Below are 20022 nucleotides of genomic sequence, written 5' to 3'. Positions count from 1 at the left end.
TGGAAATCAAATTGAAAATCAAACAGAACTAAATATATATATGAAGCTGCACGTTTTATGGTTTCGTATTAAAATTTGTAAGGAAGTGCGTCCCATCACGCGCGCAATTAATTGCGCTGCTTATATAAAACAATGCCTTATACAATTATTATATAACAAAGTTACTATTGAATACAGTCCCATGACAGAATTTTGATTAGAACGTTAGATCGACCTTCGATTCAATAAAACAATCCTAACGCATTGATTACAAAGTAGATACCTCTATTATTACAACTATATGAGTCCTTAAAATAATTTGATTTATTTATTATATCTTGTATTATATTATGTATTGTTCCTACAATAAATTAATATAAATAGAATTTAAATTACAGAGGATTATTAACACATAAGAATTGGTATTATTAAATTTAAATAATTAGTAAATTTGACTCATTCTTATTTATTCATTCATTCTCGTTAATAATTGAACATTCATCAATGTTATCACGAAAAATATAAGATTTAACAATTAGATAGGGGGAATTCTAGCCTACATTAATAAGATTGTACCTAATAACTGTAGTCATCAGGACAAAACAATATCTAGATTTTAGAAAATTATCAAATTGGTATAATGAATTGTTTGTTATTATATCTCAGTTTAAAAATATATCGTTGTCTCTTAAATTCGTATCCTATCAGAATTAATTATTAGAAAATTCTAAATAAAATCAACTATTTTTTTGAATGGATTGAATTTTTAGTAAATAGGTAACTACTAGTTTTTCTTCTTCTGTGTGTAGGTACCTAAGTGTGGACATAGTAAAAATGAATGCGGTGTATCATGTATCCACCAATTCAATAGTTATGGATGACACGTTTGTCATAAACTTGATACGTGACTCGATTTCCCAATATAAATATAGAGACAGATTTATTCAGGTCAGTCCTTTTATCTATAATCTAACACATTCTTGATTTTATATCAACCTATGTTTATGATGAGAGCAATGTAGTTAAATTTATGTACCTATTACACTATTTACATATTTAAGTATAAAAGGTATTTTATTATTAAAATGTATGGAATTAAACATTACAAGTTTAGGTCCCATGTTAATAATTTTAATGATTTCCTTCCTGAAATATCTAACAATTCTGTTGTTTAATGAAAATAGTAATAACAAATTGTATTGAATTTTATTGATTTTAATTGAGAAATTGTATTGAATATTAGAAAAAAGCCAAAATATATTTTAAACAACATGTATTATTTAAATTATTTTTCGGTTGTTACATAAAACATACATAATATATTTCTTACATAACTAACACCTTACAATACAATAAATTAGTACAATGATGATAATTCAAATTAACAAGATTAGAAGAACACAGAATGAAGAACAAAAGGAATGAAGGAACAATTCTTCAGTTTTCGTATTCTTCACATCATCAGTGACTTGAGGGCGTTGCAGTGCATGCACCACACAAACCTCTCTAGAACCGAATTTGTCGCCTCACTTCAAACAAATTCGGATCTACAGGGTAGATGTAGGGCACTAATTTTGATGCCGATGGCACCAAATTATTCTTTTTCTCTTCTTTCTTCAAATAACCTAGAACGACCTAAAATACCTTAAAATAAAATAAAATACAAAAATGTTACATTTTACGGTTTTAGATTTAAAGTGTTATAATGAATATATTCATGAACATCAACTTCATAATGTATTGCGTGGAAATATTTTCCATGATTACGTCATCACTTAGTCATCTAATATCTAGATAGCGTTTGCTGGCTACTGTTTAAATTAAGACGAATCTTTCCATTGTTATTGCTTAATATTGAAATTGTTCAAGGCCTCAAAAATATAAGGTAAAGTTAAAGTTAACAGTAAGTAACCAAGTTATTACGGTAATTATTTCTAAATATATTTCGGTTTGTCTTCAAGACAGGGATTTTTAAAATACCAAGAGTGTAACAATGATGGCCATATTCGGTGATTAATATCCAAAAACAAATAAGTACGTGGGAACTAGACAAAATTATGAGAACAGATTATAATGCGAGTAACAAAATAGAAGATATTAGTGAATAAAATAATAGACTATTAACTAAAATTAATATAATAATTATAAACTTCTCTGCATCCACTTCGCGAGGCGCTTGCACGGCCACACCATCTGAAATAAGAAGAAAATTATCGAGTGAAAAATTGAACAAGTCATGAGTCACTTACTAAATAGACTCTATATTTAAAACGCATCGTCGAAGGCACATCGATCATAATTGAAATTAGTGATGTCAAGTTTGGCAGAATTTTATTGATTACAAAAACATCGCCGCACGATACAGTGTCACGAGCACAATGAATTTATTAAAACGTGTAACGAGCCACGGTAGCGTCACCGACGTAATCGATCATCGTAATTGTAGTAGGCTATCTTTAGGCCCCGGCGTTAAACAAACATTTGAGACAAGAGAGGACGGCACTGTTTGAACAGCGCTGGTGTCCAAGGATGACTGATCGCTAAATCATAAAGTATTAACTGACAAGGTTAGAAAGTGACACGCAAAAAGAAAGTTGCGTAGAAAAATTTAGCTGGTTAATTTAAACGAACGACATGTTCGACGGAAGGAAATCGCCCGTAACTAGTCACTATGCATTTTAGAACGGACGTGCTAATCAAAATTCAACAAAGCGTGTTGCGTGTCTACGTAATAATATAGCATTTCGCAATTATTACATCACTATGAGTCACAAAACGTTTGAGCCACGACGAAAATTTATCAAAAAACACGAAGCTACTGAAGGCACTTTAGCCGTTGAAGCATGTTCCAGCAAAACGCCTGCGATCGATAATCACGTTACGTATGATTTTGCAATTACGATTGTTATCTAACACTATTCAAATTGCTAAGATAATTTTAGATGCAGACAATATGAATAAGGTAGCAAAAAATTAAACCAATAGTTTTTGCGGTGGCTCGATTGAAAACCGGCGCGTCACTAAGTCTGTGCGGGTCGCGAATTCGTCGGTTGATTCGCCAACGCCAACCTTGGGGCAACGAGGCCGGCATCCGGCGCGGCGCGGCGGCGCGGCGGCGCTGGCAACTGGGTCAGGGGACGCGCATGCGTGCTCCGGACACAGGCAATGAGCCCGCCCCCGGCCCGGGACCGAATGAATGGCCCGGACCCCCACTTTATAAAAGCCACTCTAACCTGACCTCCCCTTCTCATCAACCAATTACGACTTCCCTCGAACAAACTGTTTAATTCCGAAAGCTCGCGACTTATACGAAGCTCTCGTGTATCTGGCTAAACTAGCAGCTGTTGGACGAATCTCGATTTCGATAAATTTGTAGTAACTTTTAGCCAAAATGTGGGCTTATCGTTATGTAAGTATTTAATCAGACAGATACTTAGACATAATCATGTAATAATCTGTTAAAATTAAACAAATTATGTGTGATTATAATTTATTATATTCTTGTAATTGAAACTACGATATTAAAATTTAAATGTGATGTTTTAATTTAGACAATTAAAGTAACCTAATCCAATTTAAAATTTCGTTGTCGTTATTCGTATAATAATAAATATGGCCGCAACAAATGTAGGTAATTATCCGGCTCACGAAATTAGGTATTGGATAAATAAAGAAGAATAACAAGAAAATAAGCAAGATTTTCTTCCGACAACGTTTAGTGCCATTATCATAAATTTCGTTGTAAAATGTAAGGCTAAGAACATTTCCACCCTGGAAGCTTGAAAAGTCGACCTATTTTTGGCAAATAATTTAGCTTCACGGATAATTAAATGTGTTATTTCACTTCTGAACAAATTAGAGCAAGAGGGGATAATTGAAAATTAGGAGCGCAAAAAGATCCTTAATAAAATTACTTACCTAATTTAGGTGGGAGCGGTGAAACACCGAATAGAACACAAGATTTTAATTAATAATACCGAAAAACTGTGATGCAAAGTTAAAAATGTAATAAAGGAAATAAACAACAATACGAAAGAAGTGAGAGAAGTAAACTAAAGGAAACGAATAAAAAAATGTACGTATCACAACCGAAAACTGATGTGATCACAACGAGAGGCGATCTCTGTCTGATGAGCTTCCACGCCGCGTCGAACATGAAACTATTGGTGATGAAAACTATTAGCAAGCCACTAATTGTACGGCAGCCTACATAGCAGCGGTAATTGGCCCATTTACACGTTTTGTTAGTTCGCTCTGCATAATTGCCGTTGTTTACACGGGATGATACGAATGTGCCAGCCACGAGCGGAATACCATTTTACAAATTGTTCCTACTGTTTCAACAGGGCTAGCATAATGAAGCTAATGTGCTAAATGAGTGCATATAGTAGGCACTGAACACTAAATTACTGGGCCCGATAATTAGAAAAAAACTATGACCATATATGCAATCAAAAAACGGTTATTTTTAAAAAAAAAATACTATTCTTCTATCCAAAGCACGGAAAAGCTATTGAAAATAGCAAAAATAGAATACACATATTTTTTTGAAAATAGAAATTTATATATGTAATTTTTATGCCATATTTTTGTAACCCAAGAATATGTGGGTGGAAACACAATTCATTATTCGTTCGAAATTGTTTCTTCAAAGTACTAAACTTTGGAGAAACAATAATAAGAAATATCAATGATAATTTGTCTTTTAGACAGCGGAGTAAAATATAATAATTAACTGTAAAATTACGATTAATATTCTTGACAATTACAAATAATTACAAAAAAATATTTGTGTCAAATAACGCATTTTAATACCTACTTTAAACCGTGAACTGGGGTCATATAAGCTACTTCTCAATAATTATGCAAGTACTCGAGACTGGTTACGAGTATGTAGGAGTCATTTGCATTTCTACTATTGAACATGTATGAGACAATGGAGTCAGTTAGATCATCTACAAGTTGCACAGCTGTGAACAGTGACGAACAAAGCGATAGGTAGCATTCAAATTAGAATTATAAGTGTTATAATCGCTAGTCAAACGGAAGGTGTTATTTTTGAACATGATTGATGAATGGCCAAGATTTAATCTATATTGATTATTATGTAATGTAATTTTGTGATATATCTGGTTTAAAATTAATTGCCCATATCTTTTAAATATACAAATGGTCTTTCTGCCAGATTAAAAAAATAATTTACCGCTCTACTATTTTTAGTACAATAATTTATATTAAATACAGCAAGCCATTATGTATCAATGAATAATTTGAATTTAATTTTGACATGTATTTTATGTCAAATTTAGAAATATTATCCTATTCTAATACTTAAATCTTACCCTAAAATTTAATATGTAAGAGACCTATTTATGTAAGATTTATCGTTATACTTTTCAAAGCTTCCAAAAATGGTACTGGCAACAAACGTTCTATTAAAAATTTAAAAAAGAAACAAACAAAATGAACATTCCAGTGGAAAGGAAGCAATAATTATTAACACCATGAGTAACATTTACAAAAGAATCATCGACGGACCGACGTTGGGCCGCTAAAAGCGCCGACCTATCTCCGCCACGATGCGAAGAGAATTCATGTAAACAAACAGATATTAGGGTCATCAAAATTTTGGTACTGTAAAAATTACTATTATCCTTGTTTTCATTTTTAATTCAACAAAAAACTTCACAATTAAATTGTATCCATTATTTCTATACCTTATTACATGCAAAGTACTCTCACAACTTTCATATTGTTGCGTATAGACAAAGATGAATAAAATATCCTTATCAGTAAGTAAGTGAAAACCCTGTAAATAAGCGTATGCCAGGTAATAAGAACTTTTGGTTACGATTTTGAAAAATCGAAACAGTCCATAAAAAAAAAGAGTACGTAAATTTCTTTACAACCCCACTTTTACTGCTTCATTTTAAATTAGCTGCATAATAATTGCTTTATAATCCGACTATTTAAAAAACACAATTGCGTTTCGTTTTATTTAAAGTAGCAAATAATATTTTTTGAAGTGTAAGCTGACATTTTAATTTATCCACTATTTTCGTAGTATATGATTAAATTATTATTTGAAAATAATTTTATTTATACTAATGTATAATATTTTAAATATAACTTTATAATAATAGTTCATTGTTACAAATACAAAAAAAAACATTTTGTTTACATTGATTGCTTAGCTATAACGAAACGCACTCTCCGAATTTGGTCGTGTTACAATGATGTTTACAACATGGCTGCTTACGATTACGAGTACTGTGCGTGTTAATATCTCTGTTATCCATTGTTATTTGTTTGTTAAATATTCCTGTTATAGTGTTGTTCTGTTATTTTGTTGAGTTTTTTTTTGTTTCGTTTTGTTTGTTTTGTTGTTCTTGTTATAATGAGTGATTCCCAACCGGGTCCGAGTGGCCTGCAGAAGTTTTCTTCTCCAAAGAAGAAACGAGCGAGGTGTTCACTCAGTTCCTCGGAGAAAACAGTTATATGTAACATTTATAAAACTATCGAAGAAATGTGGCCAAAAGATAGTTTTATATACAGTAAAGATGTCGCAAAAAAAACTGCAGAAACTGCCGGCGTACATTTGAGTACTGTGTACCGAATAATAAAAGAATATCGAACTCATAAACGAGTTTCGTCACCGACTCCAGCTCCTAAAAAGGGGACAATAATGGACAAATTGGACGATATGACCTTGAGTGGAATTCGTAGGAAGGTGCACATGTTATTCTTTGATAACGATCCACCAACAATTGAAAAAGTTTTAAATTTAGTGAACGAGGACGACAGCTTACCAAGCTTTAAAAGAACTACCTTTCAAAAAGTTTTAAATAAACTAAAGATTAAATATTTGAAACGGTCGAGACGAAGTGTTCGCATTGAAAAGGAAGAAATTGTGCGATGGCGCTTCTATTATCTTCAAAAAATGTTAAGGATGAGAGAACAAAGACGCAAAATGTATTATTTGGATGAGACTTGGGTTAACGAAGGTACATAAACAATTTTAACTTATTTTTTATATAGAATCAATCATTTCTGTATACTTATTGATCTTTATTTAAACAGTAACCATATAAATTATTATTAATAAGTAGAATTTAAATGTCATGATCAATATTTTATCACATCTTTGGCACACACTGTGTATAAAATTATTTATATTAAAATAATTTAAAGCAATAATATATTATTTGGTTTCAGGACATACAAAAAGTAAAATATGGCAAGACCTTTCCATTGAGTCTGCTCGACAAGCCTATCAGGAGGGACTCTCAACTGGCTTGAAAGCTCCATCGGGAAAAGGGAAGCGCTTGATAGTTGTACACATTGGTATGTTATCATCCTAATATTGTTAGCTTAAGATCACATAATTTTAGATGTGTGTTATCATGGAATTGAAAAAAGTTTTGTAAAAAAATAAACTCATGCATAGCTAATCAGGTTAACGTAAAAGTATAGTTTCTATGCCATATAGTCAATATATGATCACTAGACTGCTACATGTACTTTTCACATTTTAATATTTATCATTTTTTTATAGGTAACGAGGATGGATGGATTTGTGGAAAATGCAGACTTAATTTTCGAAAGTAAAAAAGGTGAAGGCGACTATCATAGAGAGATGAACTCGAAGGTGTTTGAAGAGTGGTTCTCTAGAACTCTGGAAAACTTAGAACCAAACTCCATAATTGTAATGGACAATGCCCCATATCATTCTCGACGCTTGGAACGAGTTCCTTCTATGAATTGGTTAAAAAAAGACATACAAAGTTGGCTAACAGAAAAAGGTATCTCGTTCCAAGCAGAGATGATAAAAGCACAGCTTATCGACTTGGTAACACCTGAACGGGAAAAATACTCAGCATTTGTATGCGATACAATGGCGAAGCAGCACAACATTGAGGTATTAAGATTACCACCGTACCATTGCGAATTAAATCCTATCGAGTTGATATGGGGCCAAGTAAAAGGCCATGTCGCAGAAAAAAACAAAACATTTAAAATAATTGATTTAAAAAAAAATATTAAGTGAAGCAATTAAATCTATAACTTCTGCGGCATGGCAACAATGTGTCAATCATGTAATTAAAGAGGAAAAGAAAATGGCAGAACTTGACGGCATTTCAGATAATGTAATAGACAATTTTATTATTCGAGTGACAGACAGTTCAACAAGTCCATCAAGTTCTGCCAGTGATGAAGAAGATGAATAATTTATTTATGATGGTATTCTTTCCCGTTTGATGTAATTCCCGTTTGACGTAAATTTGATGAATAATAACAACATGTCTGTAATTTTGAACAAGACTCTTACAAACTATAATAATTACAATCTGGAGTTTACTAATATCTGCATTCTCTTTATATATAAAAGTACTAACTGGACTAACCTTCGAAATTTCTTCAGGAGTCTTATTCAAAATCTATAATGGGCGGCCAAAAAACCTTAAGGATTTGTATTTTTACATGATGTATTACATACTTGTAATTTGTGCTATTTAATTTAATCATTTTAACCCGTTCATACATGTAATAATAGCTAAATAAATATGTACAAAACTCCAAGTTTTTATTTTTATTTTTAGTTACTACTAAACCAATTTCAATTTTATTTTCCAATCTACTCTGGGAGTAGAGTATTTACTAACTTACAGTCTATTTATTCTCTTAGAGTCCAAATACGAGACGTGTACATATTGCCATGGAGGATATTAAACTACCATTACTCTAAATTACATTATTTTATTCATTCTGATTAAAATAGAATATCACACAGCATAATATCTAAGAAAATTGTATAAATTCACTTAATACGCATTTAAATGCTGATTTAAAATATATCTTGCGAGATTATTCTCGAAATCTAATTAAACTCAAGGTCAAATATTTATTCACAATATTTAATTCAAACCAGACATTAGGTATAGTGTATAGAATAGGATAGAAAATAACGGAAATTTTCTTTTATTTTACATAATATTATACATTAATAAATTGTGCTAATGAAAAAAGGTTATTGTTATATGCCCGTTATCGGTTGCTAAGCGACGATTGTTGGTAAACATTCTTCTTCCAATTTGGCTGGAGTTATAGAAAGTTGATTCCAACAATTATCAGGCCTGCTTTGTTAAACAGTTTAATGCAGTGCATAGTCGGCTTTGTCTACTCCACGCCTTTCATGCTCTTTATGGTACCCAGTTGTATACTTAAAACATTTTTGTCAGATACAACTTACAATACTCTACGTCGTAAGCCGTAGGTAGATTTTATTTTTAGGAATTCGGTACCGTGTTACCATTCCAATAAATCGATGTCGAGGTTTTTTTTTTAAATAACATGAATTATATAAGTTATGTGAAGAAATAATATTAAATAATAGTATGTAAAGATTAATATAAATTAACTATTGCAAGTTACACGATAGTTTTATATAAAATAGATTATTGTTAAAAATTTAATTGGTTTGAACAGACTTACATTTTACATTTTTAAGCAATATCTATTAATGTATTAAATTTTAATATTCCGTTTTTTTAATATACAATTTAATGAAAAAATGTGAATCATTAAAAATTATATTGATGAATAAATTATAATTAAAATAATCATCAAAAATACCTAAACCTACGAATAACAGGTAATTAACATTTTATCCGTTTATAGAGCTGTGAATAGCGATTACCTAATCATTGTATATTTTTTAATAAATTGTCACCATCAAATAAAAATGTAATATATCTTAGTATTTTTGATTTAAATCGAAAATAGTAATATCTTTTAAGCTTTATTAAATTATTATAAGTAAATTTATTGATTAGTATTATTAGTAAATTTATTTGCCGAAATAAATATTTTTTAAATTTGAATATTCATGATAATTAAAATAAATATTGCTTACCATTATCCAATCCTATATCCTTCGGCGTCCATGCGCTCCGTGTAGAAATTTCATGGCCGCATCTGAAATATTTTCACATATATCATAAATATTTATAAGAAAATGTTGCGTGACCGGATTAAAGCACTGTCTATATTAATTTATTAATGTTGGAAGCTTCCAGTGATGGAAACCGACCTTGTTCATCCTGCTCGATCGCGCCAAACTAGCGTTGACTTGACAGTCCCGCCAAACATGGCTGCCATTCGTGTGGGAAGCGGAAATACACGAATTACTACGAGTCAGAGAGGATGGAACAATCTGAGCCCGTGTGCAAAAACGAGACGGGCGACAGGTCCTGGCCGTTCCAGCGTTTAGACAGAGATAACGATATGGGAACTGACAGGCGAGCGAAAGGATAGGAATCTCATCTAAACGGTTTTTAGGGTGGAGCTGTCTGGACTCTCGGTTCGGCGCGGCGCGCAGATGGTAACAAAAAGGGACCAGTCGGGACTAAAATTTGGGCATAAATTGAACGACATTTTTGCCACATTGCTACGAAACCCTCTGCCTGTTATAAGGAAGAACATTATAACTTTCACTTCGAATTCACCGAGCTTTTGATTTCAGATGTCGTGTCTTCGTTTTATTACCGACGTTTGGTTCACAAATTTTTCCATTAATCTATTTTCGATCGTAAGCGACTCACGTGTACGATCACGAAGTATTACTAAATTTTTATACTCATATAACCATGTTAATGGTTGTATGACTAATCGCAATTATGAGTCTAGTCGAATGATAGTTTCGTCGAGTTATTTTTATTCTAACAAAACGCGTTTCGCATAACGGAATTATACATAATTCAAGTCACGGGGTCACTGACTTAGGATTTATTATACGCTTCCTGGCGTTTTATTAAAGTTCATATTTTTACCAAACTGTTTTACTGCGTCATATTTAATTTAGTTCCAACATTGGTTCCAGTTTTTCGGTCAGACATGTTTTATTGTGTCATAATATTATTCCACGAGAACAATGCATTCGATCGCGAGAGCAAATAGTAGCTATTATATTTTTATTTTGAACTGAGTATTATTTACTAACTTACATTTATATTAAAACTAGCTGACCCGGCAAACGTTGTGTTGGCATATAAATAAAAAAGTGTTAAGGGAGAAACGTTATCACTTAGGGCTATGAAAAATAGATAGTAACCGATTCTCAGATCTACTGAATATGCATATAAAATTTGGTGAAAATCGGTAATCCCGTTTCGGAGGAGTACGGTAACTAACATTGTGACACGAGAATTTTATATATAAGATAAAAATCAAATGTTTCTTTGAGTTAAAAATTAATAGCTAAATGGTTTAATAGGCTATAGATTAATAACTTTAATCTTAAGCCGCGTGTAAGATAAACGATTATGATGCTAACCCAATTATTACCTAAATTTGCTTTATAATAAGATATCTAAAAGATAAAAGATTAAGGCAACGGAAGCTGCCGTATCAAGTGTTTGCTTACACTTAATAATATCCTATCAACATAGACTAAGGCACCATTTGTTTGTCATTCGGTAAACAGGTAGCTGATAAAACTTTATTTAGACAAGATAACTCGGATTATCTCGGAATGAAATATTATGAAGTGCTCTTTCGGAGAATTTAAATTTTATCCAAAACGCCTTGAAGCGACTTGAGAGATTATATCGTGGGGAAAATTTAGGGCCGTTCCGATATCTTTGTAAAATCAATACCTACCTATGTTAATTCGTGGTATTTTTGGACCTAAAGGTGTGTTATTATATGATATTCATAAAATATACGATTATTACGATATATTCATTTACTTAACGTTTATCAGACGATCTATCATACTTTATAAATCATCTAGGTACATATGCATAAGTACATATACATATACATGGTAAAGTATGTAGATACCTAAGTAACCTATATGAATAGTCCGCGTTGAATATAGAAATGAATCGCGTCGCCATAGCAAATTGTATGGCTACACCTGCTCGCAACATATTCAGAGCGGACTAGCAGTTTGGCGCGGACTATACCTAATCGTTTTTCTTATTGTTCTTAATAAATTACTATGTAATTACATTAACTTTAAGTTTCGTCAAAATAACATTGTTTATACCTACCATAATACTTAGGTATATAAAATAAACGTTAATAACAAAAGACATAATGGGGCGCTCGAAGTCTTCGTAAATGGGCTTATTAATTTATTATGCTTAAATTATTACAAAACAACCAAAGTCCATAAAAACTGAATTGTCAAGAAGGTGAAACTGGGAAGACACGCGATCGCAAAAGCCGAGAACATATTATTTATTTACAGGACTGTTTATGAACTTTGGAAGTTTAATGACAATGAAAATAACTCAGCGGGGTAATAAAATGCATTAATTTTGATACAACTTTGTCACGCAACTTTCCTCCCAGGGTTCCAAACTTTTACCGGGGGCTGATGGAAACTCTTGTTTATGCCGTGTTATTTATTTCATGAAATATTCAAATGACAGCCATCCTTTCCCTTTTCAAGTAACTTCTCAAAGTGAGGTAAGAGGTTCTCAATCTTCAAAAGGTGACATGTTTAAAGCAGTATAAGTCAATAGTGAAATTTTAAATTAAAAGAAATTTATACATTTTTAAATAACATTCCCTTTAATTTTTTACCCGCACCATAAAATTAATTGATCCGCCATATTGACACATACGCCATATTGGATTTAGAATGACGTCACTGTTTTAAAAGATAATCGGCATCTAATATACCTACAGCTACCTTAATTTTTATTCATGATAATTATTATCTACCAAGAACCTTTTTTACTTTTCCTTTCCTCGTCCTATTTAGACATTATGATAATATTTCCAAAATGCTACTATGTGAGTACGTTATAATAAAGGCCCGATGTACATACGAGTAATACATATACGACATACGTAATAGGTATTTTTTATATTTTTTCATTTTTGTTAACAATAACTGGATTTCATTTAACGATTACCTTCTATAACGAATTTCCCTCTTTTAGCGTCTCCCCACTCGAGTTAAAGCTTCTAACGTGGCCCCTCGTTTCGTTGTTTACTTTTAGGGAGCGAGGGAATGCAGGGCTGATGGAGGGATAAAATTAGTTCCCGAATTACAATAACAGCTACCTGGCTGAACGGCTCTCTAGGAATCCGGTTTGAGTGGTAATAAGGAATGTGTGAATCTGGAGCGGTTTTAGAGAAATTAGTTAATATGAACATGCAATAGTATGAAAATTTATTTTTGGCTTAAAATATAATGTGTCGAATACTGTTCTGTATAAACTTATGCCTAGATTTTTACCTTAAAAAGCGACGAAATATTTGAGGTATATAAGCTTATATTTTTCAGTTTTGACAACGCATACATACGTATATATATACATATACATACATACATATACATGTATGTCATACATACGTTATAACTTAGGTTTTTTCGACTCTCGCTTCTAATCAAAAAAGGGAAGATTGGAAACTCTGTCATTTAAGTCCTTGTAATTCAATTTAATAAAATTAAATATTTTTGAACCTAAGTTAATTGTTTAATTGATATGGTTACTTTATATACTATTTTATATAGGTAGTTTATATAAATTAAATCACTACTTTTTAATTTTCTTGTAGTAGCAAAGGCGACATTTTGTTTGTATTTTTTCTCGATTCACCAGGAAAGTGACAAATAAATGTATTTAGATGAAATATCTACGTCAAAACGAACATGTATCAGCAAGCCTAAGAGGCTGTAGGGAGGCGAAAGGTCAGACCTTTTGATATAGCATATTAACATGCATAAAGGGAGGAATCAGCCAGGTTCCGCACATGCGCAGTGGGTGCTGGGGTATCGAGCGGCGCAGACTCCGAGCTCTGATAACGTAAATCTCCATTATTGTAACTTGTTACTGTGCTGTGTATCTGTGTGTTTGTTATTTACTCGTATTTTTATAAAGTACGCTATAAGATAACTACTAATATCTATACTAATGGTCTCACACTAGATGTCCTGTGTTGTGGGTGCTATGAACACACACTAAGATGGATACAGTAACACCCAGACTTAGGATGGAAATCTAAATTTATCATTTAACAGTCGTCTGTCTGGCCGGGGATTGAATCCGGAACTCACGTGTCAAACCGATCAGTAGATTTCTCACACCATGGAGAACTTTTTTCAACGTAACTCCCAGAAATGCAGATGAAAATGTGTATATTACCATATACCATAAATATGCCAACATAAGCGAAATGAAACATTTGGTTTCTCCTAAAATATTCTGATCAATGATAATAAAGTCCATAATATTTCCGTCCGTAACGCATTTCAAAAAAGATTTCAGCACGTTAAAATATATCTAATGTATGTATATTGTTTATATAAGAACAAAACTAACGAAGGGAATAATAATCGGATCTGATTTGTTCAAAAAGTTAAGTTCAATGAAATCAAAGACAAAAAAACACGTTGGTCGACGTAGGTTTAGGTAAATATAAAAAGTAATGTCGGAAAATTTAAAAAGAAATTTGAATCTCAACAACAGCGTCGCTTATGATCCCATAAGTACCTAAAAAAACTTTATTAATATTGGTAGAGCTATTTATAAAAAGTTAAGAACACACACACACACACACACACTGAAATTTAATATACAAAGATGGGTAACAGACAAATATTAGTAGGAAAATAGTGAAAATACTTAGAAGTGGACCTTCTACGGGAATATCAATATTGACAAAGCAAATGCTTCGGGAGCTAGCTTAATACGTTTGGGCCTTGTTCGCCTCAGATTTATCTCCAGATAAGGAACCTGTCACGAGGTGCCTTTCGAGAAGGTTCTTGTCACACAGATTGCGCGATAATATAGTTTAACATTCTCAAGGGAGATTTTAAAATATTTTAATTTTCCTTAACGTTTATTAATTTATTTCTTAGTTGGTAAATAGTCAGACAATCCGAATAAGTTCAAATGATAAACTCTAAAATAAAGTTTCTACCTATTCTTAAATTACTTAATAGGTACTATGGCTATAGGGCAAAGAAGGATATGTCTCTAGAATACATGTGTGCTATTTTCACACATTCTTACAAAGAATTATAAAGATAATGAACAAAAAAATATATGAACAAATAAAAGATACAAATCATTCACATAACAGATACAATCAAGAAATTTTCAAATTAGTGTAATAGTGTTCGAAATTTGAAGAGGCAAGAAATTTTTAAATTAAAATTCTAAGTCACTACGATCCTATAAAAAATCATGAGTAATGTGGCTCCCGTAATTTATTTGTTATGCCCCAATCAATATTTATTTTAGCGACATAAAATATGTAGCTTCGCGCAAAATGCAATAAAGCGAATACATTGCCCATATGTACAAGTACTGCAGCATCTGCAAACATCTGTGCATTCTATTATATCCCAGATAATCCGCGTAATCCCCGCCCACTGCATCTGTTAGAGCCACTTAACAAGGATTATACTTTAGATATCTGACCGTTAGTATATAAGTCAATTTAAAGAGTTAAACATAATGACGATTAATGTGTCTCGTGTTTTGTGGATAGACTTACGAATAAAATAAATTCGGTCAAGTGCGAGCCGGACTTGCGGCTTAAATCCAACTTTATACCTAAACGTAAGCATAAAAAATATATTACTTTTATTTAGTTCGGAATATTTAGCCAAATGTTGACTTACACTTAGCCGATTTTTGCTACTTATTGACTTATGTACCTACTTTAAAGACCAAAGTCATTTAGTTAAAAGAATCCTGACAAGGAAACACCTTCTAAACACTCGGCTATTTTTATATGATTCGTATACAGATGATTCAAAACATATGCCTGACGACACAGACACACACAACAGAGGATTTTTATGCGACGGATGGAATAAAAACTTAACAATGTGAAAAAAAAACTTTGAACTATTATGTATCATATTGTAAGCCTGGAATCGAACCGGCAACTTTGCGAAGCACCACCCACCATAACGACCGTAACTAAAGAAATTACTTTATTTATATAGCTGTATCATAACTTACATTTATAGACTTCTTAAACATGATTAATAAAACATAAAAATGGCCTATCATAGTTCTATTCCCATCATACCAATAACTGACAGCGTAAATTAATATACAATTGATGTGAACTTTCTACGTGTACAAAGTAGTTAGATTGAGACTTTATGCTATAAATATTTAGTACTGCCATAGAAGACCATACTAGCCAGTGATGTGGAATGATAAATGTCTCGGCCACATCGCACGACTTTACCATATATGTTTAGAAATACTGCATTTACAAATCTTTTAAACGCGTTAGACGAAATATGGAATCAACATACATAAACATAAAATTGTATCTTGATTCTCGAATTGGAACTGAATGAGCTTAAATTTACATTACGAGAAGAATATGAGGGTTTAATTTATCAAAACGCATGTTGGACACATTTAAGGTTACGCTAAATTCTAACTGCAGTTTTTGTGTAAATAGGTAGATTTCAATGAATATTGTTCTAATTATTCGAACGAATCTCGCGCTTTTTTTGTAAAATGATAAACTAACAAATAAAACAAGATAATTTTAATTAAACTCATAAACATCATAATTAAACATACTAAACATAATTTAATTATATCCGAAAGTTCCAAATTTGCCAATTTTCGAAATTTGATAGGAAAAAATTGTGATTGAGATTGATAATCATTATTTCTAACGTAAATGAGGTTTCAACTGATATTTTAATATAAAAAACTAAGTAGGCGATTGGTCTTTGGATATCGCTAGCGCATTCTTTAAGATTCCATGCTATGCTATCTCACATTTGTTAGCTAGCGTTAAACTATGTCGTAGGCGTCCGGACATCCGACAAATGATAATAACCATTTACATTTAAATAAACGACTGCAGCAAATAGACATTTTAAATAGGTCGCATATGGCGTGTAATGCATTGTTTAAATTATAAATTTAAGGGAGAAATACTATTTACAAAGTTTATTACACATATTATTATTTATAATTTGATAGTTCATAAAAGGTATAAGAGCTATAACTTTATTTTTAATAGATATTTGTAAAATTAGTTTTATCGAAACATATTCCAAGCAGTTTTACGGAGCATGAAATTTCGTATATATTTAAAAAAATACAGTAGATATAAATCGATATCTTTTATATTTCAATACCTATGAATTTATAAAGACCTATGTAGATTTTATGTTAAGCTGTGTTAGTTTTAGAATTTGCAAATATCTGCGGATATCTATGTGTACCTACCTAGCTTTAAAGATGTGGTTTAGTAAAATTTTATTAAAATTACATACATAGGTATATTATTAAAATGTGATCATCTAAAATGTCCAAGAAACATTTAAAATTATCCAGTTTACTTGTAATTAAGACATTAGGAATTTCTTACCGGTATTCCCAGAGGCCCTTTAAGAATCAAATATGTATGAAATGCAGCATTTCATAAAATCTCAAGACGAACTTGGCCCGCTAAATACAATTAACTATATATGGCGCTACATTATTTATATTAAACATATGTTCATTATCTCGTTAACCATAAAATTGTACGCCATAATGAGAAATGAGGTTAAATGTGAAACACAAATTATTTGTTAACTAATCCGAACACAGCTAACTGTTGCCGTTAATTCCCTTATAGGCCTATAATATTTTAGTTTTAGAATAAAAAGGATCAGACTGACATGCTAACATAAAAGAATAAACCTACATATTTCTATACGAAGAGTAAGTTTATTTATTTATTTTTATTTGTATATATTAATTACGAGAAGTAGGTAATTGCAAAATATTCAAAGCTAATCAGATGTAGTGATTTTGAAATTTGTCTTTTCTGTTTTTGTTTAAAAATTAAAAATAACATGAAAATTTTATATGTGCGAATTGAAAGTTACAAAAAATAAAAAAAAACATCGTATATCCTAGAAACTGATTGTCTTTATATTATTGTGTGTTATTTTCAAGTTAATTACAATGATCCTATGTAGATAAAAATTAGATTTACGTAAGAGTAAAATCAAATAACAGTTAATAGTTATTACGTAATGACTCATTAGGTTAGACCTTGCTCGACACAGGAGCAGATAAGTATTATAGTTACTGACTCTACCCAAGCAAGGAATAAGATAAAATATTTTAGTACCGACGCAAAAGAAAATGTAGTATCAAATAATAAAGTCACTCAAAATTGAGTAGTTAAAGTTGAATACTTTACATTGGCGTACGTTGGAGCGGCCAAATCCCTTTACGACTTTAATAATAAGATAATAAAACCCTAAAAGTACAACAAAACCCGAGTAACGGACAAAATTATAATACATTATGCAACTGGGGCGTTTACCTGAAACGGTCGAAGGTTTCTTGCGGCAAATGAACTAAATTTTGCGAGGCCTATTTAAAAGTTAAATTGAGTAACAGGCGAAACGTAATGCAGTATTAACCAGTAAACTTAACTGATTAGGTATCTATCTATGTTGTCCCTGTAGTTCCGGGACTAGAATAGGGCTACGGTATCTCCTGCCTGTCGTAAGAGGCGACTAAAAGGGGGCTTCCGGGGTTGCGGGCGGCAAGAGTGGGAGCTCGAACCGCCCGGCCAGCGGCCCCGGGAAGGACGACGGTATGTGTGGTCGCATACCGTCGTATACACCAGATGGTGTGGCGAGCGTCAAGCTCACCTGGGCGGAGCCCGACGGGGCAACGCGCTTAGAGGACTCCGGTTGCGTTCCTTTGGAGATCCCGGAGCCCTCAACGCAGCGCAGAGGACCTTTTGAAGGTTACCCCCTCGACAAAAAAAAAAAAAAGGTATCTATCTATGTAGTTACTAACATTTCTAATATCTATCAATCTTACAAGCAACAAATATGATAATTAGAGCATACTTACCCGATGATAAATCAATTTTACCTAAATAAGCTTTACTCAAATTTTTCAATGTTTAATTTAATGTAAACCTTGTACCTAAACAGGCTAGAAAATGATGATTAGAAATAAACCGAATAAAAGGTGATAAAAACGATGATTACAAAAATACTTACCTACCCAATCACAATTGACAATAATTTAGTATCTATTTATAACTTATACAATATTCGATAACTATCTAGGTATAAATAAACCAAAATATTGGTAACAAAAATGATGATTACAACAATAATCAAATAATAATCTATTTGGCAAGAGATATTAATAACCAAAATTTAAAATGTCTACCTTAAAATAAATCCAATAGGCTACAAAAATGATAACTAGAAGAAAGAAGAAAAAGAAACTAGCTTTCCATTAAAAGGTATTCTACCCACTAAATATAAATCAAATTAACCAACCAAAAATAAAACACACAATACAATAGAAGAGTCAAGAGCATAGCTTACCTAAGCAACTTACCCGGTCGGAGGCGTGGAGCTTGCGAGCGGCTGCGCGCTGTAGTGCGGCGGGCGACGTGCCCGACACGCCCGACCCCTCACCCCTACTCCGCATTTGCCTACTACCCTTTCGCCAAGGGCGGGACTTCACGCCAGGGACTATCGGGAATCGATGGCAACTGTGATTATGCTTTCTACAAATTCTACGGGATATTGCTGCACGAAATTCTCAGATATAACTGAGCTCTACAAATTATTAGTTGAATAATTGAAAATAACATTGTATATAAGTACCTAATTTTTATATTTTTAAAAGTTACTTTAAAAAGCATATTTTGTAGCTATGTAATAATAAAGTGCGGTACAGTTATCTACATATTATTTGTATTTAATTACTTTGTATCATAATTTTTGGCTACAAGATGGAAAATGGTTTTTATGGGTACACTTTTTATAGCGTACATGTGTCTTTTATAGATTAGATATTAGGTAACCTCTCCAATTCTCCATATAAAAATAAGACGTCATTGACTTTCTACGATATATTAATATATTCATAGCCCTCGACAGAAGTCTAGACGGGATATTACGTCCTCGTCTAACTCCCTTTTCAAGTCGGAACCTACCCACCCTCACAAATACCTAACATAATTTTGTCTGGTTCAGGCCTGCTCGCTCGATAAAATGGGTCCTTG

General features: G+C 32.2%; 1 protein-coding gene and 1 long non-coding RNA gene across 2 annotated transcripts in view; one reads left to right on the top strand and one right to left on the bottom strand.

Annotated features, from left to right (window-relative positions):
• Nucleotides 1-1235: 1235 nt before the first annotated feature.
• LOC140742283 (uncharacterized) overlaps nucleotides 1236-20022 on the bottom strand; it is a 35196-nt gene continuing 16409 nt past the window's right edge. The window contains exons 2-3 of the long non-coding RNA XR_012102263.1: nucleotides 9893-9954; nucleotides 1236-2172 (exon numbers count right to left, since the gene is read on the bottom strand). This is a non-coding gene — a long non-coding RNA (uncharacterized LOC140742283). The remainder of the gene's footprint in view (nucleotides 2173-9892; nucleotides 9955-20022) is intronic.
• LOC140757816 (uncharacterized) lies at nucleotides 6174-7587 on the top strand. The gene is made up of 3 exons (XM_073093687.1): nucleotides 6174-6983; nucleotides 7195-7323; nucleotides 7535-7587. Exons 1-3 carry the CDS (start codon nucleotides 6377-6379, stop codon nucleotides 7585-7587), a joined length of 789 nt encoding a protein of 262 aa, XP_072949788.1. The 5' UTR covers nucleotides 6174-6376.

The sequence above is a fragment of the Epargyreus clarus genome, unplaced genomic scaffold (assembly GCF_041222505.1).
Source record: "Epargyreus clarus isolate Ecla_fem2 unplaced genomic scaffold, WU_Ecla_fem_2.2 ptg000005l, whole genome shotgun sequence".
NCBI lineage: Eukaryota > Metazoa > Arthropoda > Insecta > Lepidoptera > Hesperiidae > Epargyreus > Epargyreus clarus.
Note: the sequence above shows the minus strand (reverse complement) of the source record. Positions and strands in the feature narration are given on the sequence as shown.

Coding starts and splice junctions, on each gene's coding strand:
- LOC140757816 (XM_073093687.1), top strand. CDS start 6,377: ATGAGTGATTCCCAACCGGGTCCGAGTGGCCTGCAGAAGTTTTCTTCT. Junction 6,984..7,194: donor TGAGACTTGGGTTAACGAAG/GTACATAAACAA, acceptor ATTTGGTTTCAG/GACATACAAAAAGTAAAATA. Junction 7,324..7,534: donor CTTGATAGTTGTACACATTG/GTATGTTATCAT, acceptor ATTTTTTTATAG/GTAACGAGGATGGATGGATT.